We start from the raw sequence: 19,532 nt of genomic DNA, 5'->3' as shown, positions 1-19,532 counted from the left end.
AGAAAGAATCCCCTTGAAATTTAGGGATCAAGCCTGGCTCGCTTTCCATGGAAGGCTCTATGTCAGAGGGAACTTGAAGCATCGCCCTGTGGATGATCGGGATTGTCCTAGAGCGGAGTGTGTTGGTAAAGTGGAGTCTATGGACCACTTTTTGCTGCAGTGTCCCTTTAACATAGAGGTGTATAAAAGGGTGGGGAGGGCTCTAGGCATCCCCTTTTTCTATCGCATGAGTTATGCGGAGTGGGTGTACGGGGCATTCCCGACTTGCTGGGATTTTGATTTGGATACACTGTTTTTAGTTAGTATAGTTGTCCGTTACTTCACATGGAATGCACGGTGCCAGATTACCCTGCGGAAAAAAGTCCTCTCTGTTGAGGTGGTGGTGCACGATATTCTGGGTGAGGTTGGGAAAATTCGGGGTCTTGAGAGGGGCAGGGAGCCTCGGGCGGTCTGGAAAAAGGCGTGGAGGAATATCAGACCTGCCTTTGGTGAACTGCCCATCTCTGGGTGAGGTGCTCCTTTTCTTTTTCTGTTTCTTTCACTCCCTTAGCTTTTGTTGGTTAGTATCTTCTTTTTGAAGAAGGGCTGCATGCATAATGGGTGCGGGTTTGTTTCTTGACCTCACAGTTTGGATGTCTGGTGTATTGGTGTGAGTTGTAGTGAGATTATCCCCAATAATGACATGTTCATGATGAGTTTTGTTTTTGCTGTAAAGTCATTTTTTGTTTGAGAGCAGATTTGCTATATTTATTTTCATTTATGTAAATATGTATATATTTATGTATATTATATATAGTGATTTTATGCTTATTGATTGCAAGACTTTTAATAAAGAAAAATTGGGAAGAATGCTCCTTACATTGGTGATCAGTGAGAAGAATGTTCCTTACATTGGTGATCAGGGAGAAGAATGTTCCTTACATTGGTGATCAGTGGGAGGAATGTTCCTTACATTGGTGATCAGGGAGAAGAATGTTCCTTACATTGGTGGTCAGTGAGAAGAATGTTCCTTACATTGGTGATCAGTGGGAGGAATGTTCCTTACATTGGGGGTCAGTGAGAAGAATGTTCCTTACATTGGTGATCAGTGAGAAGAATGCTCCTTACATTGGTGATCAGTGAGAAGAATGTTCCTTACATTGGTGATCAGTGAGAAGAATGTTCCTTACATTGGTGATCAGTGAGAAGAATGTTCCTTACATTGGTGATCAGTGAGAAGAATGTTCCTTACATTGGTGATCAGTGGGAAGAATGTTCCTTACATTGGTGATCAGTGGGAAGAATGTTCCTTACATTGGTGATCAGTGGGAAGAATGTTCCTTACATTGGTGATCAGTGGGAAGAATGTTCCTTACATTGGTGGTCAGTGGGAAGAATGTTCCTTACATTTGTGGTCACACCTGTTCCCTCACTCGCAACCACCTGCAGCCAAAATGCATAGGGCTGTCATTCATCCTTAATGGCACCCCCCCATCTAAACAGTGCGTTTGCGGGTGCAGGAAATCGCATGAAGCAAAAAGCGCCATTCGATTTTTTTTTTTTTTTTTTTTTTTTTTTTTTAATTTTAATTTTTTTTCCTTCAGTTGGAGTTTTAAAAAGGCCCAGGGACCATTTTCCTGCATTTCCTGGGTCCCCCAGCAGCCCACTCAAGTAAACAGACTACTGTGCCAGCACAAATGCAGGGGGGCCGCACTGAACGCACAGGCGCGACCCAAGCCTAACGGGCCCCATTTAAACTTCACAAGTCGGAATTTGTGATTCTGCCCACAATTCCAAATCTTATGGAAACCGCTGTCAAAAATGCGTGAAGCGATTTCTGGCGAGATCGCCCAAACGACTGGATCACACGGTAATCCTGGCAAACCGCACCTCTAAAAAAAAAAAAAAAGAAAGAAATAATTTGTGTGAAGTTTTGTCGCGCGTTGGGAACGTAAACGGACTGGGCTCTATGCGACACGCACATTCGCAGCTTTGAAATTGCGCGATATGTGAACGGGGCTCAAAAGTTTTTTTTTTTTTTTGTTTTTTTTTTGTTTTTCTGGATTTTCGGGTTTAGATACAATTTTGATACTTTGTAAATATTGAACGTTTTTTTTCTTGTGAATTTCGCCATAAATTCTCTTCGTATTTCCGTCATTGCTCTTTTGCGTCTCCTGATCGGCTCGGCGTGCCGCTCGTCTGGCGGCGGAGGGTGAAGAGCGTCCTTTGTGTGGGTAATGGAGGGAGAACAATGCGGGTTACTTGTTAAAACAAAGTTTCTTGTGCTTCAGTAGCAGATGGAGGAAGGAAGGAAACCTGCAGGAATAAACAGCTTGAAGAATGTTAATGTGGGTAATTAAGTACGGTAACTATGAAGCATTTAAAGGCTTTGTGTAACCTTATCCCTCCAGCGCCGTGTCCCGGCCTGCTTTGTGGTCAGGGCAGTTGAAATTTTACATGCTACAGACAAAAAGGAGGAGGGGGGGGGGGGAGGGGTGTAACTGGAGGAGGGCATGAAGACCCTGCGAGGGAGCGCGACTCGAGCAACTGAGATCTTCCAACGATGACCTAAAACTGGCCATAGATTTTATTCATTCGGCCTGCAGGATGAAAAATAAAAAAATTAAATGATTCCATTAACGTTATACCGTACGAATGGACGAATCTCCCGGCTGTGCCGCAGAATACCCAAACAGCGGCTGCATCAGAATTCCTATTGGTTCCCCATCCATTGTAAACGGCCTGGATGGCGGAATCTCCCCCACGCTGCCCATCGTATTCTGACCGCGGCCGGCACAATACCCAAACAGCAGCTGCATCTGGATGATTTACACCTCAACTGTCACTGCCGTCTTTGAAGGTCTAATGGCGGCCATACACTAATACGAAAAATCCGCCGAAACCCATTTTTCGAAAAAGGAACGTTCAGCCGTGAGAGCAAATGATGGTGCCATCTTGTAATGATCGATAAATCGTTCAGTGGACATAAATGAATCTATTTTTTGTTAGCTTTTACCTATACCTAGTGCAGACAGTTCGGACGGTAAACGCATATTAACTACTTCCCGGCCGTCAAATGACGGCTGGGAGGGCGTGGCTCTCGTTCTGGGTGGACGTCACATGATGGCCCTCCAGAACGACCGCTCTCGCGTGCCGATCGCGGCCGCGCCAGTGTTTGCTAGGACACGGCGCGACCCCTGATCTCTGTAAAGAGCCGCGGTTCTTTTAACCATGTGATCGGCTGTGTCCAATCACTGCCGGTCACATGTAAACGCGGAGATGCCGGTTATCGGCTCTCCTCGCCTCACACTGACCGAGTGGGAGGAGAGGAGAGCCGATCAGCGACATCTAGGGATTAAATGCCACCAGTGCAAAAAATGTGTGCCCACCACTGCCAGCAATCGGTGCCAACCAGTGCCCACAATTTTCACCAATCTGTGCCAGCAATCAGTGCCAACCAGTGCCCACAACTCATCAATCTGTGCCAGCAATCAGTGCCAACCAGTGCCCGCAACTGTCACCAATCTGTGCCAGCAATCAGTGCCAACCAGTGCCCACAACTCATCAATCTGTGCCAGCAATCGGTGCCAACCAGTGCCCACAATTGTCACCAATCTGTGCCAGCAGTCAGTGCCTACAAGTGCCAGCAATCAGTGGCCATCAGTGATGCCAGTCAGTGCTGCCCATCAATGCCCATCACTGCTGCCCATCAATGCCACCTATTGGTGCCGCCTTCTATCTGTGCCCATAAGTGCGTCATATTCGTGCCACCTCATCAGTGCAGGCTATCAGTGAAGGAGAAAAATTACTTAGTTACAAAATTTACTGACCGAAACTAAGAAAAAACTTTTTTTTTTTTTTTCAAAATTTTTGGTCTTTTTTATTTTTTTTTTTAGGAAAAAATAAATACCCAGGAGTGATTCAATGCCACCAGAAGAAAGCTCCATTTGTGTGAATAAAATGATAAAAATGTCACATGGGTACAGTGTTGTATGACCGAGCAATTGTCATTTAAATTGCGACAGCTCTGGAAGCTGAAAAATGGCCTGGGCAGGAAGGGGGGGGGTTAAGTGCTCTGTACTGAGGTAGTTAAAGGGGGTTGTAAAGGTTTAAAGGTTTTGTGTTTTTTCACCTGAATACATCCTATACATGAAGGTGAAGAAACACCTGTCAGTGACCGCCCCCCCCCCCCCCCCCCGTTTTACTTACCTGAGGCCCTTCATCTCTTCGGCGGGGACGCTCTCTCCCTATCTCCACGGGGTCCCGGCTCTTGATTGGATAGATTGATAGCAGCGCAGTCATTGGCTCCTGCTGCTGTCAATCAAACCCAATGCGGGGGGGGGGGGGCCAAGTCCGGCATTCAGGAGCGCGCCCGCAAGGTAATCCCCTCGGGAGATCGCTTCTCCTAGGGGGCTATCTAATGTGGGGAGGAGCCACGAGAGCCGCCGAGGGACCCCAGAGGACGAGGTTCGAGGCCACTCTGTGCAAAACAAGCTGCACAGGTTGCTGGAGGTAAATATGTTTTTTATTTAAAAAAAAAAAAAAAAAAAAAAAAAAAAAAAAAAAATCCTTTACAATCACTTTAACCTTTCAATTTATCGTTCGTTCAGCAGAAAATTTCCAAACTTGTCCTTCGTTTTTTTTTTTTTTTGTTTTTTTTTTTTTTTTTTTGTCTTTTTTTTTCGGCTCAAAAAAACGTCCCAACCGATTTTGTGCCCATTAACTGGCGTGAGAAACGAACGAACTGTCTCAATGACCTGAATTTCGGCCGATTTTTCGTATAGCGTATGACCAGCATAAGACCCCCATACACACTATTAGATTTTCTGCAGATTTTTGTCTTCAGATTTACCAAAACCATGTGGTGCAGGGGCACCGGCCTGAGCGCATACAAATTGAAACTCTTACAGTTTGACCTCCATATTATATGGTTTTGGTAAATCTGAAGACAAAAATCTGCAGAAAATCTAATAGTGTGTATGGGGCTTAGAGCAGTGGTTCTCAATTCTGTCCTCGAGTACCCCCAACAGGCCATGTTTTCAGGTTTACCTTTTTATCTTGCACAGGTGCTTTAAATCAGAGTCAATGGCTTGGTATTTTGGACAGCTAATTTATCCAAGAGAAATTCCCAAAACATGGCCTGTTGGGGGTACTTGAGGACAGGGTTGAGAACCACTGGTGTAAGGTACACTATATTACCAAAAGTATTGTGACGCCCGCCTTTACACGCACATGACCTTTAATGACATCCCAGTCTTAGTCCGTAGGGTTCAATATTGAGTTGGCTCCGCCCTTTGCAGCTATAACAGCTTCAACTCTTCTGGGAAGGCCGTCCACAAGGTTTAGGAGTGCATCTATGGGAATGTTTGACCATTCTTCCAGAAGAGCATTTGTGAGGCCAGGCACTGATGTTGGACAAGAAGGCCTGGCTTGTAGTCTGCGCTCTAATTCATCCCAAAGGTGTTCTATCATTTTGAGGTCAGGACTCTGTGCAGGCCAGTCAAGTTCCTCCACCTCAAACTCGCTCATCCATGTCTTTATGGAGCTTGCTTTGTGCACTGGTGCGCAGTCATGTTGGAACAGGAAGGGGCCGTCCCCAAACTGTTCCCACAAAGTTGGAAGCATGAAATTGTCCAAAATGTCTTGGTATGCTGACGCCTTAAGAGTTCCCTTCACTGGAACTAAGGGGCCAAGCCCAACCCCTGAAAAGCAACCCCCACACCATAATCCCCCCCTCCACCAAATGATTTGGACCAGTGCACAAAGCAAGGTCCATAGAGACATGGATGAGCGAGTTTGGGGTGGAGGAACTTGACTGGTCTGCACGGAGTCCTGACCTCAACCCAATAGAACACCTTTGGGATGAATTAGAGCAGAGACTGCGAGCCTGGCCTTCTCATCCAACATCAGTGCCTGACCTAACAATTGTGCTTCTGGAAGAGTGGTCAAACATTCCCATAGACACACTCCTAAACCTTGTGGACGGCCTTCCCAGAAGAGTTGAAGCTGTTATAGCTGCAAAGGGCGGAGCCAACGCAATATTAAACCCTACGGACTAAGACTGGAATGCCATTAAAGTTCATGTGCGTGTAAAGGCAGGTGTCCCAATACTTTTGGTAATGTATATGCAGATGTGGCATATTTGCACACACATTGAGTTTCATGATCATGTGCAGACTAACGGAGGTCCAGGACCTCCCTAACCACCTCAATACCAGAGATAAATATATAATCTAAATAAAATATTTCTTTATCATACATCACGGGACACAGAGCCACCTTCAGGCTGTGTGTGTGTGTTTTATTTTGTATTTTTTTTAATTCATTGAAGTGTGTCTCCCCCCCCCCCCCCCCCCAAAAAAAATAGCTTTTGCAAAATCGCTGTGCAAATACCGTGTGGCCTAAAAAATTGCAAGGATCGCCATTTTATTCGCCATTTTATTCCCCAGGGTCTCTGCTAAAAAATAAAAATGAAATTATAATAATGTTTGGGGTTTATAAGTGATTTTCTAGCAAAAACTGCTGATTTAAAAAGCCCGACCTGCAAGTGGTTAATGTCGGCGCTGATGTTTCTGTAGCTGTCCTCCTGTCATTAGACTTTTCCTGTCAGGTCCTGTTGCTGTGTGTGGAGGTGACACAAAGAGCTACAATGTAACCAGATCCCCGGTGACGTCCAGTTTACAAGCTGACCCCCCCAGACGGATCGAACAATCGGACGAATGAGGTTTAGGCCCCATACCCGCAGGGCGTTCGCTTAGCTCTCCTAAACGCCTTTCCTCCTGGCAGCAGCGTTTGGCAGAAACCCCTGACGGTTGTAAACGCATCTAGGCACATTTAGGTGTTTAATTTAACCACTTGATGCCCGCGCTATGGCTAAAAGACGACTGCAGCACGGCCTTGAGATTGCTGGGAGGGCGTCCATTGACGTGCTCACGCCGCCTGCGGTGCGCTCTGTGATCAGCCTCATCATTGCCTCCTGATCAGTGCAGCCTCATTAGTGCCACCCATCAGCGCAGAGTCATTAGTGCCACCTATCAGTGCAGCCTCATTAGTGCCACCTAATAGTGCAGCCTCATCAGTGCCACCCATCAGCGTAGAGTCATTAGTGCCACCTATCAGTGCAGCCTCATTAGTGCCACCCATCAGCGCAGAGTCAGTAGTGCCACCTATCGGTGCCCATCAGTGCAGCCTCATTAGTGCCACCTATCAGTGCACCCTCATAATTTCTTCCTGATCAGTGCCCATCAGTGCAGCCTCATCATTGCCACCTATCAGTGCCCATCAGTGCCACCCATCAGTGCAGAGTCATTAGTGCCACCTATCGGTGCAGCCTCATTAGTGCCACCTTATAGTGCAGCCTCATCATTGCCTCCTAAACCGTGCCCATCAGTGCACCCTCATCAGTGCCACCCATCAGTGCAGAGTCATCAGTGCCACCTATCAGTGCAGCCTCATCAGTGCAGAGTCATTAGTGCCACCTATCAGTGCAGCCTCATTAGTGCCACCTTATAGTGCAGCCTCATCATTGCCTCCTAAACCGTGCCCATCAGTGCAGCGTCATCAGTGCCACCCATCAGTGCAGAGTCATTAGTGCCACCTATCAGTGCAGCCTCATTAGTGCCACCCATCAGCGCAGAGTCAGTAGTGCCACCTATCGGTGCCCATCAGTGCAGCCTCATTAGTGCCACCTATCAGTGCACCCTCATAATTTCTTCCTGATCAGTGCAGCCTCATCAGTGCCACCTATCAGTGCCCATCAGTGCAGCCTCATCACTGCCACCTATCAGTGCCCATCAGTGCCACCCATCAGTGCAGAGTCATTAGTGCCACCTATCGGTGCAGCCTCATTAGTGCCACCTTATAGTGCAGCCTCATCATTGCCTCCTAAACCGTGCCCATCAGTGCACCCTCATCAGTGCCACCCATCAGTGCAGCCTCATCAGTGCCACCTATCAGTGCACCCTCATCAGTGCCACCCAACAGTGCAGAGTCATTAGTGCCACCTATCGGTGCAGCCTCATTAGTGCCACCTTATAGTGCAGCCTCATCATTGCCTCCTAAACCGTGCCCATCAGTGCAGCCTCATCAGTGCCACCTATCAGTGCACCCTCATAATTTCTTCCTTATCAGTGCCACCCAGCAGTGCAGCCTCATTAGTGCCACCTATCAGTGCCCATCAGTGAAGTAAAAAATGACCTGTTTGCCAAATCTTATAACAAACTATATTTTTTGGGGTTTTTTTATTTCAGATTTTTGTTTAGCAAAAAATAAAAACTCCATTGGTGATTAAAGTGGTTGGAAACCCTTATACACCACTTTTCCCTACAGGTAAATCTATAGTAAGTCTTTAAAACAGACAAAAACATTCATCAAGGCAGCGCTACATAAACCAACACATTCCCGCTATTACGGGTGTGCCATCATAAAGGTGCATGTAAGGTTAAAGTCCAAATAATCACTGCAACAATGTAATCACTTCACATTAAAATTTTAGTAAATTCCAAAAAAAGAAAGTGCTTGATTTACATCCTAGATATAACCATTTCCCCATCACCTCCACAAGTGTAGAGTTGGGGGGTAAAAAAATCCCCCTATAGATCAGACTCTTACCGGACTGTGCTGGGTGACAGGCACAGAACAGCAGATCTTGGTTTCAATCTTCTCTCTGGATAATTAATCACAGATCCTGTTGCAGCCGGGAGGACGGGGTCACCCACTAATCAGCTCATACCCCTGGGGAGAAAGGAAACTCCACAGCGTAATCCTGTTTTCTGACTGATTTATTAGCTAAAATCCCCCCTTTTATAGGACATATATTTACACGATTGCAAATTCAAACAGGCATATGACATAAGCGATAGCGCCAACGGGGAGCGTGGCGGTGTCTCCTACTGACTGCAGCGCGGCTTTCCAACGTTGGTGGTATCCCCCGAATGGCGTGTTCACGTCACTGTTGGTCGTCGTATAGCTCCGCCCTGACGTGTTTTGTCATCTGCGACATCTGAGGGTGTGGCTACACGACTTACCATTATATAGACTCCCCACTTTGCGATCTGTTAACCCCTTCCGTCATACCACTTCTATACTTAAACTTACAAGGCGGCTGTTAATTACTATCTACATACACCAGATAAATGGTCTGGTGAGCTTCATACTACCCGCATCAGACATATGTCCGTATCAAGCAGATAACCCGCAACCTCGCAGACACTCTGATGCACGCTGATCGGTCGTCAGCACAGATCGATCCAGTATTCAGCTTATTGAATGCTATAAATATAGCATGATAAGGGCACAGATTTGCAAAATGTTATTTAAAAAAATCACAATGTAAAAAAATAAAACCATGCAGTAAATGACTTGACTACAAAACCTTTAACTAAATAAAATCTCAGCAATAATAAACTCAAAAATCATGATATAAAATATAAAAAGTGTCAGTGGTCCTCGTATCCGTGTCCAAAGTGCAGTTTCTTCTCACCCACTTTATCTGTCCCTTTGGGATATTTCTTATTCAGTGGGGGGTGATGACCACTGCTGACAGGTAGGTAAGTGTTCCTATCTGTAGGTTTAAAATATACTGTAGTAGACAGCAAGTCCCTCGTTATCAACACCTTCACATCAAGGTAAAGAATCTGTTCTCTATTATATTCATAATCTAATTTTATATTATTATTATTATAAGAATTGAGTTCAGATAGGAATTCATGTAGGGAATTCTCATGAATTCCTATCTGAACTCAATTCGAACAATAATAATATAAAATTAGATTATGAATATAATAATAGTTTTAAATACCATAGTGTGTCTTTGCATTTTAAAAAGTACAATAACCAGGATCCATCCGGCCTTAAATTGTGGGGTGTCGACAGAGTTCATCCCAATTGGAGGGGGTCCAATTTGGTACGCAAAATATCCAAACGAGAAACGAAGTGGATTTATCTTATGAATACATTGATGCCTTGCGGCATTAATATTGAACTCAATGTCAACTGTTTCATAAGTGATTATTGACGTATGTAATCATAATTCCACTATAAGAGTATATTATTTTATTAATTATTAATTTCTGTTAGGAGTTTTAAAATATATATATACACACACACACACGTGTGTGTGTGTGTGTGTGTGTGTATATATATATATAATTATAATTATATATAATTTTGTGAAACACATAAAAAAAAAACAGATGATTGTAGTGAAAACCTTCAGATGTGTTCTGACCTAAAGAAGGCGCGAACAAATCATCCCAAAACGTAGTAATCTTTGTCTGAACAGATGATTGTAACGATTTTGTCTGGAATAATTCTACTTACTTTTTGTAATCTTTTTTCCAAAGATTTGATGGAATAAAGCAACAAATTTTTAAGTGCAGCAACCTTTGGAACTTTATTCTTAAATATACAAGGTCGGTTTGCTGGCACTAGATTGAAAGCTGTGTGCGGTTCTCCTCTACACTTTATGTATGTATGTGTGTGTGTGTGTGTGTGTGTATATATGTATGTGTATATATATATATATATATATATATATATATATATATATATATTTTTTTTTTATATTGTATTTAGAAGCTATAGAGGATACAGTACATTCCTGTTGGAGTGACTGTGTTCAATAGAGTCAGCCACTGAAGTGAATATTTTATTGATCTATAGATTATATAGTTAAATGAGAATAGTCCGTTTTTGTGATTAACTGTTTAAAAGCGTTAATGTGAGGACCGTTGACACTTTTTATATTTTATATCATGATTTTTGAGTTTATTATTGCTGAGATTTTATTTAGTTAATGGTTTTGTAGTCAAATTATTTACTGCAATGTTTTATTTTTTTTACATTGTGATTTTTTTTTTTTAATAACATTTTTGCAATCTGTGCCCTTATCATGCTATATTTATAGCGTTCAATAAATTGAATACTGGATCGATCTGTGCTGGCGACCGATCAGCGTGCATCGGAGTGTCTGCGAGGTTGCGGGTTGTCTGCTTGATACGGACATATGTCTGATGCGGGTAGTATGAAGCTCACCAGACCATTTATCTGGTGTATGTAGCTAGTAATTAACAGCCGCCTTGTAAGTTTAAGTATAGAAGTGGTAGGACGGAAGGGGTTAACAGATCGCAAAGTGGGGAGTCTATATAATGGTACGTCGTGTCGTCTAGCCACACCCTCAGATGATGACGCAGATGACGAAACGTGTCAGTGTGGGGCTATGCGATGACCAACAGTGGCGTGAACACGCCATTCGTGGATACCACTAACATTGGAAAGCCGCGCTGTAGTCAGTAAGAGACACCGCCACGCTCCCCGTTGGCGCTATCGCTTATGTCATATGCCGGTTTGAATTTGCAATCTTGTAAGTGTATGTCCTATAAAAGGGGGGGATTTTTATCTAATAAAATCAATTTGAAATGGGATTACGCTATGGAGTTTCCTTTCTCCCCATGTGAATGAGCTGATTAGTGGGTGACCCCGTCCTCCCGGTTGCAACAGGATCTGTGATTAATTATCCAGAGAGAGGATTGAAATCAAGATCTGGTGTTCTGTGCCTGTCACCCAGCGCAGTACGGTAAGAGTCTGATCTATAGGGGGATTTTTTACCCCCCCCAACTCTACACGTGTGGAGGTGATGGGGAAATGGTCATATCTAGGATGTAAATCAAGCACTTTCTCTTTGTTGGAATCTACTAAACTTTTAATGTGAAGTGATTACATTGTTGCAGTGATTATTTGGACTTTAACCTTACATGCACCTTTATGATGGCACACCCGTAATAGCGGGAATGTGTTTATGTAGCGCTGCCTTGACCAATGTTTTTGTCTGTTTTTAAATTGAATTCGCTTGCCATTGGCGGCATATGTGGTAGCAGCTTCAGCCCTAAATAGGATATTTTTTTGTTTTTATTTTTTTTTTCCATTTTTTTTTTTTTTTTTTTTTTTTTTTTTACACCTATTGTGGTAATTTCACCTATCCCATATGCGATTTAATTTGTAGGAGGAGGTCCGTTTGTCTACAAGTCGTTATAACTATAATAAGACTTGCCTGTAGGTACTGGAAATATCTCCTAAACCTGCACGGTTTAGGAGATATTTACCATATACATTTCTGCCGAACGTCTTGGGCACATGCGCACTGAGGAAAGGGCACGATCGTGTCATTTTCTCTAGGGCCCGTGCCTTGACCAGTGGCTCCCGCATGCATGCACGACGTCACCCAGCTTCCGCGTGCATGCGCAACGTCAGTCGGCTCATGCGCGACTACCGTGCGCATGCGCGACGTCACAGTACCCCTGTGACGTCAAATGTCATTTGGGTACAGCGTTGCATGACCGCGCAATTGTCATTCAAAGTGTGACAGTGCTGAAAACTGGCCCGGGCAGGAAGTGTCCAGTAAGCAAGTGGATAATTGGCCAGAATAATAATTTTATTCTGGTCATTGAAATTAATTAACACTCAATCACTTGACGTGCCTATCATTAACGCACATTTTATACGCAGCAAGTTTTGTTTTGTTTTTCATTGCTTCTCCTGGACACACTGGCAGTGAGTTTTTTTTTTTTTCTACCACGTGTATATATTTACGCGATTTTTGCATTTCCAGGTAGGGGTCGCGCACCCACCCACCCGCCCGCCCGCCCGCCCGCCCGCCCAGCTGTGCTGTCACTGGCTCCAGCACACGCCGATCGTTCCTGGCTAATAATTTATGGCTGGGACCCGCTGATCGGGGGAGCGAGTGACAAGAAAGAGCTCTGTGTAGGTAACACAACACACAGCTCTCTTCTGACCGCGGTGAATAAAGCGGGGGAATAAAAAACGCCACATCCCTTTAGTATAAGCAGCACACAGTAAACACTTTACACATTTGTTAGGCGCACATTTAGTGCTTTGATCGTCCCTAGATGTTAACCCCTTCCCAGCCAGTGTCATTAGTACAGTGACAGTGCATATTATTATCACTGTATTGGTATCACTGGTGATTTCAGTGGCAGTTAGTCAGTTCCCACAAAGTTTCAGGTAGCGTCAGATTGACCACCGCACTATCGCAGTCCTGCTGTAAGTTGCTGATCACCGCCATTTCTAGTATAAAAAAAAAAAAAACCCCAGTATATTTTGTAGACGATATAACTTTTTACGCAAACCAATCAATATACACTTATTAGGATTTTATTTTACCAAAGACATGTAGCAAAATACATATTGGCCAAAATTTATGAAGACATTTTTTACTTTTATTTTTATTTTTTTTTTCATTTTATATCGCAAAAAAAAAAAAAAAAAAAAATGAGGTGACCAAATACCACCAAAAAAAAGCTCTATTTGTGGGGAACAAAATATATAAATTTAATTTGGGTACGGCGTTGCATGACTGTGCAATAGTCAGTTAAAATAATGGTTAAACCATTAAAAAAAAAATGGCCTGGTCATGAAGGGGGTAAAACCTTCCGTAGTGCGAGTGGTTATACTGCATCTAAAAACCAAACCAAAAATAAAAAAATCTAATATATATTGCAGCTTAGTAATCTTTGGCTGGTATAAATATATATAAATATAATATATACACTCAGCGGCCACTTTATTAGGTCCCCCTTGCTGGTAGCGGGTTGGACCCCCTTTTGCCTTCATTCTTGGTGGCATAGATACAACAAGGTGTTGGAAACGTTCCTCAGAGATTTTGCTCCATAGTGACATGATAACATCACACAGTGGCTGCAGATTTGTCAGCTGCACATCCATGATGCCGATCTCCCGTTCCACCACATCCCAAAGGTACTCTATTGGATGAGATGTGGTGAGTGTGGAGGCCATTGGAGGACAGGGACCTCATTGTCCAGTGGTGAGATGATTGGAGCTTTGTGACATGGTGCATTATCCTGCTGGAAGGAGCCATCAGAAGATGGGGACACTGTAGTCATAAAGGGATGGACATGGTCAGCAACAATACTCAGGTAGGCCGTGGTGTATAAACCATGATCAATTGGTACTAAGGGGCCCAAAGTGTGCCAAGAAAATATCCCCCCCACCATTACACCCCCACCACCAGCCTGAACCGGTGATACCCCATCCCCCACACCATTACACCCCCCACCACCAGCCTGAACCGGTGATATCCCATCCCCCACACCATTACACCCCCACCACCAGCCTGAACCGGTGATACCCCATCCCCCACACCATTACACCCCCACCACCAGCCTGAACCGGTGATACCCCATCCCCCACACCATTACACCCCCACCACCAGCCTGAACCGGTGATACCCCATCCCCCACACCATTACACCCCCACCACCAGCCTGAACCGGTGATACCCCATCCCCCACACCATTACACCCCCACCACCAGCCTGAACCGGTGATACAAGGCAGGATGGATCCATGCGCCAAATTCTGACCCCACCATCTGAATGTCACAGCTGAAATCCAGACTCATCAGACCAGGCAACGTTTTTCCAATCTTCTATTGTCCAATTTTGGTGATCCTGTGCCAATTGTAGCCTCAGTTTCCTGTTCTTAGCTGACAGGAGTGGCACCCGGTGTGGTCTTCTGCTGCTGTAGCCCATCTGCTTCAAGGTTCAATTTATTGTGCGGTCAGAGGTATTCTGCATACCTTGGGTGTAACGAGAGGTTATTAGAGTTACTGTTGCCTTTCTATCATCTGGAACCAGTCTGCCCATTCTCCTCTGACACCAACAAAGCATTTTCCTCCACACGACCGCCGCTCACTGGATATTTTTTCTCTTTTCCCACCGTTCTCTGTAAACCCGAGAGATGATTGTGTGTGAAAATCCCAGAAATTCTCAGACCAGCCCGTCTGCCACCAACAACCATGCCACCTTCAAAGTCACTTAAATCCCCTTTCTTTCCCACTCTGATGCTCGTTTTGAACTTCAGCAAATCGTCTTCACCATGTCTAGATATCTAAATGCATTGAGTTGCTGCCATGTGATTGGCTGATTAGCAATTTGTTACCAAGCAATTGAACAGCTGTACCTAATAAAGTGGCCGGTGAGTGTATAATGGCATTTTTGTCAAAAGACTACGACTAAAGCAAAAAAAAAATGAAATTTGATGTCAAATTGAACACTGCTCACAAGGATCGTCCTCATTGATATTTGTTTTGTTTGCAGATCTCTCCGATTCATACACTGAAATGGATGCCTCCAGTTCACTCTGTATCTCTGCCGCTGATGTGTCAGGTAGGTGTCGTTAGTGTACAATTCTGTCCTATCTGAAGGTGTATATCGGACAGGGAAAGTTTGTTCATTAACTGATCGCAATTTGGCCAGTCGTTGCCATCATGATTGTGATCAATGTGTGGCCGCCCAATGGAGGTCCGGAGAGGGGGGGTGTGCATGACGCATTTCCGGGGACTTTACCCTCTTTTTCAAATGCCTTTTGAATTAGAATTTTGGGTATTTGAAAAAGAGGGCAAAGTCCCTGGAAACGCACACCCCCCTCTCCTGACATCCACCAGGCATTTTGACCGCTGTCATCCTGGTGTGCAGCCTAGAACGCCGCGGTTAATATCCATACTTTGAGCTGGTTGGCTACCCTGTCATCCTCGGTCTCTGCTCAGTGAAGCCTACAGCCTCACACTGATCACAGCTGCTTGGTCTCAGGTGCTCCCTCTCCATGCTGTTTCATGCTAACTTCAATGTAAGTGTGCTGCTTATTTAAGAAAGTGTTTTTTTTTTTATTTGATATTGACCTCATTGCCCTGCTGTTAGTGTGTTTTTGTTTTTTTTTTTTTGTTTTTTTTTTTATGGAAGGACATGAACATGGTAACGCTTATATCAAATTTTAGCGGCTTGGTGTAAATCTACTTTAAAGCAGAGTTCCACCCAAAACATGAACTTCCGCTTTTCGGATTCTTCCCCTCCCAACCCCCCCCCCTTGCAGTCAGTAGCTGCAGCATTTATAGCTGCTGACTTTTACTTTTTTTTTTTGGCGGAATTCCTCTTTAAGTTCCTCCTTCTTCTAAAATGAAGAGAAGTGCGTCTTCTGCTTTCCAGAGCAAATGCACATGAATGCTGCGATTATTCTGCATAGTCATAGTTATATTTGGGCAGGTCCCTGTTGCATCCCTTACTTATTTTTATTATTGGTTACTTCTGAATTTAAAGTGGTTGTAAACCTCGGACATGAAATATGAACAAAGCATATCCCTCTATAGTGTGCGCTTGTCCCAGTTCAGAGCACTAAGGGGGTTATTTACTAAAACTGGAGAGTGCAATATCTTGTGCAACTCTGCGTGGAAACCAATCAGTTTCCATGTTTTACTGCCAAAGCTTAATTGAACAAGCGGAAGTTAGAAGCTGATTGGCTGCCGTGCACAGCTGCACCAGATTCTGGATGCTCCAGTTTTAGTAAATCTCCCCCTAATTGTCATTTCTGTCTGCTGCCTCCTTCCTCTGCTATCAGCATGAATCACTTCTGATAAGATTTCCTGACACCAAGAAAAGAAATGGTGACGGGGGAGGGAGCGCCGGCTGATTGACAGCCTCAGCTCTGTTCCTGTGTGCTCTGTGAAGGGGGATGTGTGTCTCTTCCCTCCAATCAGCTGTCGGCTCTCATCACTGAACTCTGCAGAGTGTAACGGCAGCTCTCCACCCCCTTTTTTTTCCTGCACTCTCAGACAAGCTTTATAATTCAGCAATTTGCACAGATGTAGAGGAGAGAAGACTGTAGATAAACAGGTACAACTTATGTAGGGAGATTTGTTTCATCTCTGTGTGTCATCTGAGGCCAGTCACTTCACTGGGTATATGGGAAGGGTACATCCTTTAAGTTCCTCTCTCTAAAATGAAGATAAATGTGCTCTCTTTCCAGAGGAAATACACATGATGGCTGTGATGGTTTTTTTTCCCCTGTATTATCATATTTGCGTTTTGGAAGGTCTCTTTTGTATCCCTTCCTCATCATTCGTTACTGCTGAATTTATGGGAAAACCTGTCTTTGCTGACCCCTTTTGAAATGCTATTTGCCTGGCTGTAAAGCTGATCCGGTGGCATTCATTCTCTTGCATCCCTGACCTGGAAAGTGTGTCACAACTGCATTCATTGCATGTGGTTGCAGAATGGCCGCCATTCGCATGAGTGGGTCTTGAGGGGTATAAATCCTGCCGTGGCCATAAAGCAAAGCATTACGGCGTGTGTGCTCCCCCCTCTGGCCCGCTGGCTCTGCAGCTAAAGGAGGAGTGATTGAGGGTGGTAAAAACATAGCTCAGCTGCACCGTTCACACTGGTGCGACTTGTCATGCGATTTGATAGGTCCAAATCGCAAGACAGGTCGCAATTGACTTTGCGGTGCCCCGCCGATTTGAAAAAAAATGGCTCCTGCACTATTTTTTGCCATTTTAAGGTGCGACTTACATAGACAGCTTCAAAGTCGGATTCAGTGTGAACGCGGCTTTAGGCTCCATTTGCACCTGAGCGTAATGCAGCAACACATGCTGCGCCGCATTTTTTATTTATTTATTTTTTTAAGCTTTTTTTTGTGTCGCGTTTTGTCCCACTGCAATCGTTGCAAAACCGCACCATGTTTGGGGTGCCATTTAGGAAATAATGGCATCGCAAATGCGCCCTGCGTTTTGCTACAATTCTAGTATCGTGGGATTCTGCCCCCAATTACAAAAGTGTTGCAGGAAGAAAGATAGAAGTAGGCAGAAGGGGGGGGGGCAGCAGGGAAGAGTAGAAAGAATGGGGGGGTGGGAGATGAATTTAGCATTGTTTACTTTGGACTATTTGTCGGCATTAGATGAAAGTCGAAAGATACGAATGCCAAACAATTGGTGGGTAAATATTGACCGACCTCCCATGTGTACGCACCTCGCAGACCCCCCATGGAGCTGAATTATCTCCAACAATGGAGATCAGTGGGAAAAATTCCAACTGGAGGTCGGTCAGCCAAAGCCTGTTTGTTTACACCACAAGCTGCCCATAGATATGCGATTTGCCTCCTGATTCTTGCATAATTGTCCATGTCCTGGGACGATCGACCTTCTGTCTGGAGACCTGAAAGCAGAACTCCGGGGGGGAAATGGATTACAAGCACTCATTTACCTGCCAAAGGGTTTCTAATTCTGTTCAGGCAGTCTTGTGAGCCGGGTGACGTTGCCTCGCTGTTAAAGTGTTCTTAAACCTAAAAGCAAATATTTTATTATATTGCAGCTTATCCATTCTTAGATGTGGTGGCTGCATTTGTATTTTTTTTTTTTTTTTTTTTTAGGCTTCCTTTCTACTATTTTCATCTGGTGATCCATCCAGTAAGTCTGTCTTTTTTTTTTTTTTTTTTTACAGAACAAGCTCTCCAGCAGAATGTATCAGTTACCGAGATGAGATGGGGCACTATTCCTCCCACTGACCCCAACGATGGGAGCATTATTCCTCCCACTGACCCCAACGATGGGGGGGGGGGGGGGAGCACAAATCCTCCCACTAACCCCAACAACGATGGGGGGGGGCACTCCTTCTCCCACTAACCCTCAACGATGGGGGGGTCACTCTTCCTCCCACTGACCCCAACGATGGGAGCACTAGTCCTCCCACTGACCCCAACGATGGGAGCACTAGTCCTCCCACTGACCCCAACGATGGGGGGGCACTCTTCCTCCCACTGACCCCAAGGATGGGGGGGCAACTCTTCCTCCCACTGACCCCCAAGGATGGGGGGGCAACTCTTCCTCCCACTGACCCCCAAGGATGGGGGGGCAACTCTTCCTCCCACTGACCCCCAAGGATGGGGGGGCAACTCTTCCTCCCACTGACCCCCAACGATGGGGGGGGGTCACTCTTCCTCCCACTGACCCCAACGATGGGGGGGTCACTCTTCCTCCCACTGACCCCAACGATGGGGGGGTCACTCTTCCTCCCACTGACCCCAACGATGGGGGGGGGCACTATTCCTCCCACTGACCCCAAGGATGGGGGGGGGCAACTCTTCCTCCCACTGACCCCCAACGATGGGGGGGTAACTCTTCCTCCCACTGACCCCCAACGATGGGGGGGGGGGTTAACTCTCCCTCCCACTGACCCCAACGATGGGGGGGGTAACTCTTCCTCCCACTGACCCCAACGATGGGGGGGTAACTCTCCCTCCCACTGACCCCAACGATGGGGGGGGTAACTCTCCCTCCCACTGACCCCAACGATGGGGGGGGTAACTCTCCCTCCCACTGACCCCAACGATGGGGGGGTAACTTCCTCCCACTGACCCCAACGATGGGGGGGTAACTCTTCCTCCCACTGACCCCAACGATGGGGGAGTAACTCTTCCTCCCACTGACCCCAACGCTGGGGGGGTCACTCTTCCTCCCACTGACCCCAACGCTGGGGGGGTCACTCTTCCTCCCACTGACCCCAACGCTGGGAGGGGTCACTCTTCCTCCCACTGACCCCAACGCTGGGGGGGGTCACTCTTCCTCCCACTGACCCCAACGCTGGGGTGGTCACTCTTCCTCCCACTGACCCCAACGATGGGAGCACTCTTCCTCCCACTGACCCCCAACGATGGGGGGGCACTCTTCCACTGACCCCCATCGATGGGGGGG

The 19,532-nt window shown here is 45.5% G+C and overlaps 1 protein-coding gene across 1 annotated transcript in view; it reads left to right on the top strand.

Annotated features, from left to right (window-relative positions):
- SMAD6 (SMAD family member 6) overlaps window positions 1-19,532 on the top strand; it is a 78,700-nt gene that overhangs the window by 39,910 nt on the left and 19,258 nt on the right. The window contains exon 3 of the mRNA XM_073618293.1: window positions 15,112-15,180. Coding sequence (XP_073474394.1) covers window positions 15,112-15,180 — 69 coding nt within the window. The remainder of the gene's footprint in view (window positions 1-15,111; window positions 15,181-19,532) is intronic.

This window comes from Aquarana catesbeiana, linkage group LG03 (genome assembly GCF_042186555.1).
Source record: "Aquarana catesbeiana isolate 2022-GZ linkage group LG03, ASM4218655v1, whole genome shotgun sequence".
Taxonomy (NCBI): domain Eukaryota; kingdom Metazoa; phylum Chordata; class Amphibia; order Anura; family Ranidae; genus Aquarana; species Aquarana catesbeiana.
Note: the sequence above shows the minus strand (reverse complement) of the source record. Positions and strands in the feature narration are given on the sequence as shown.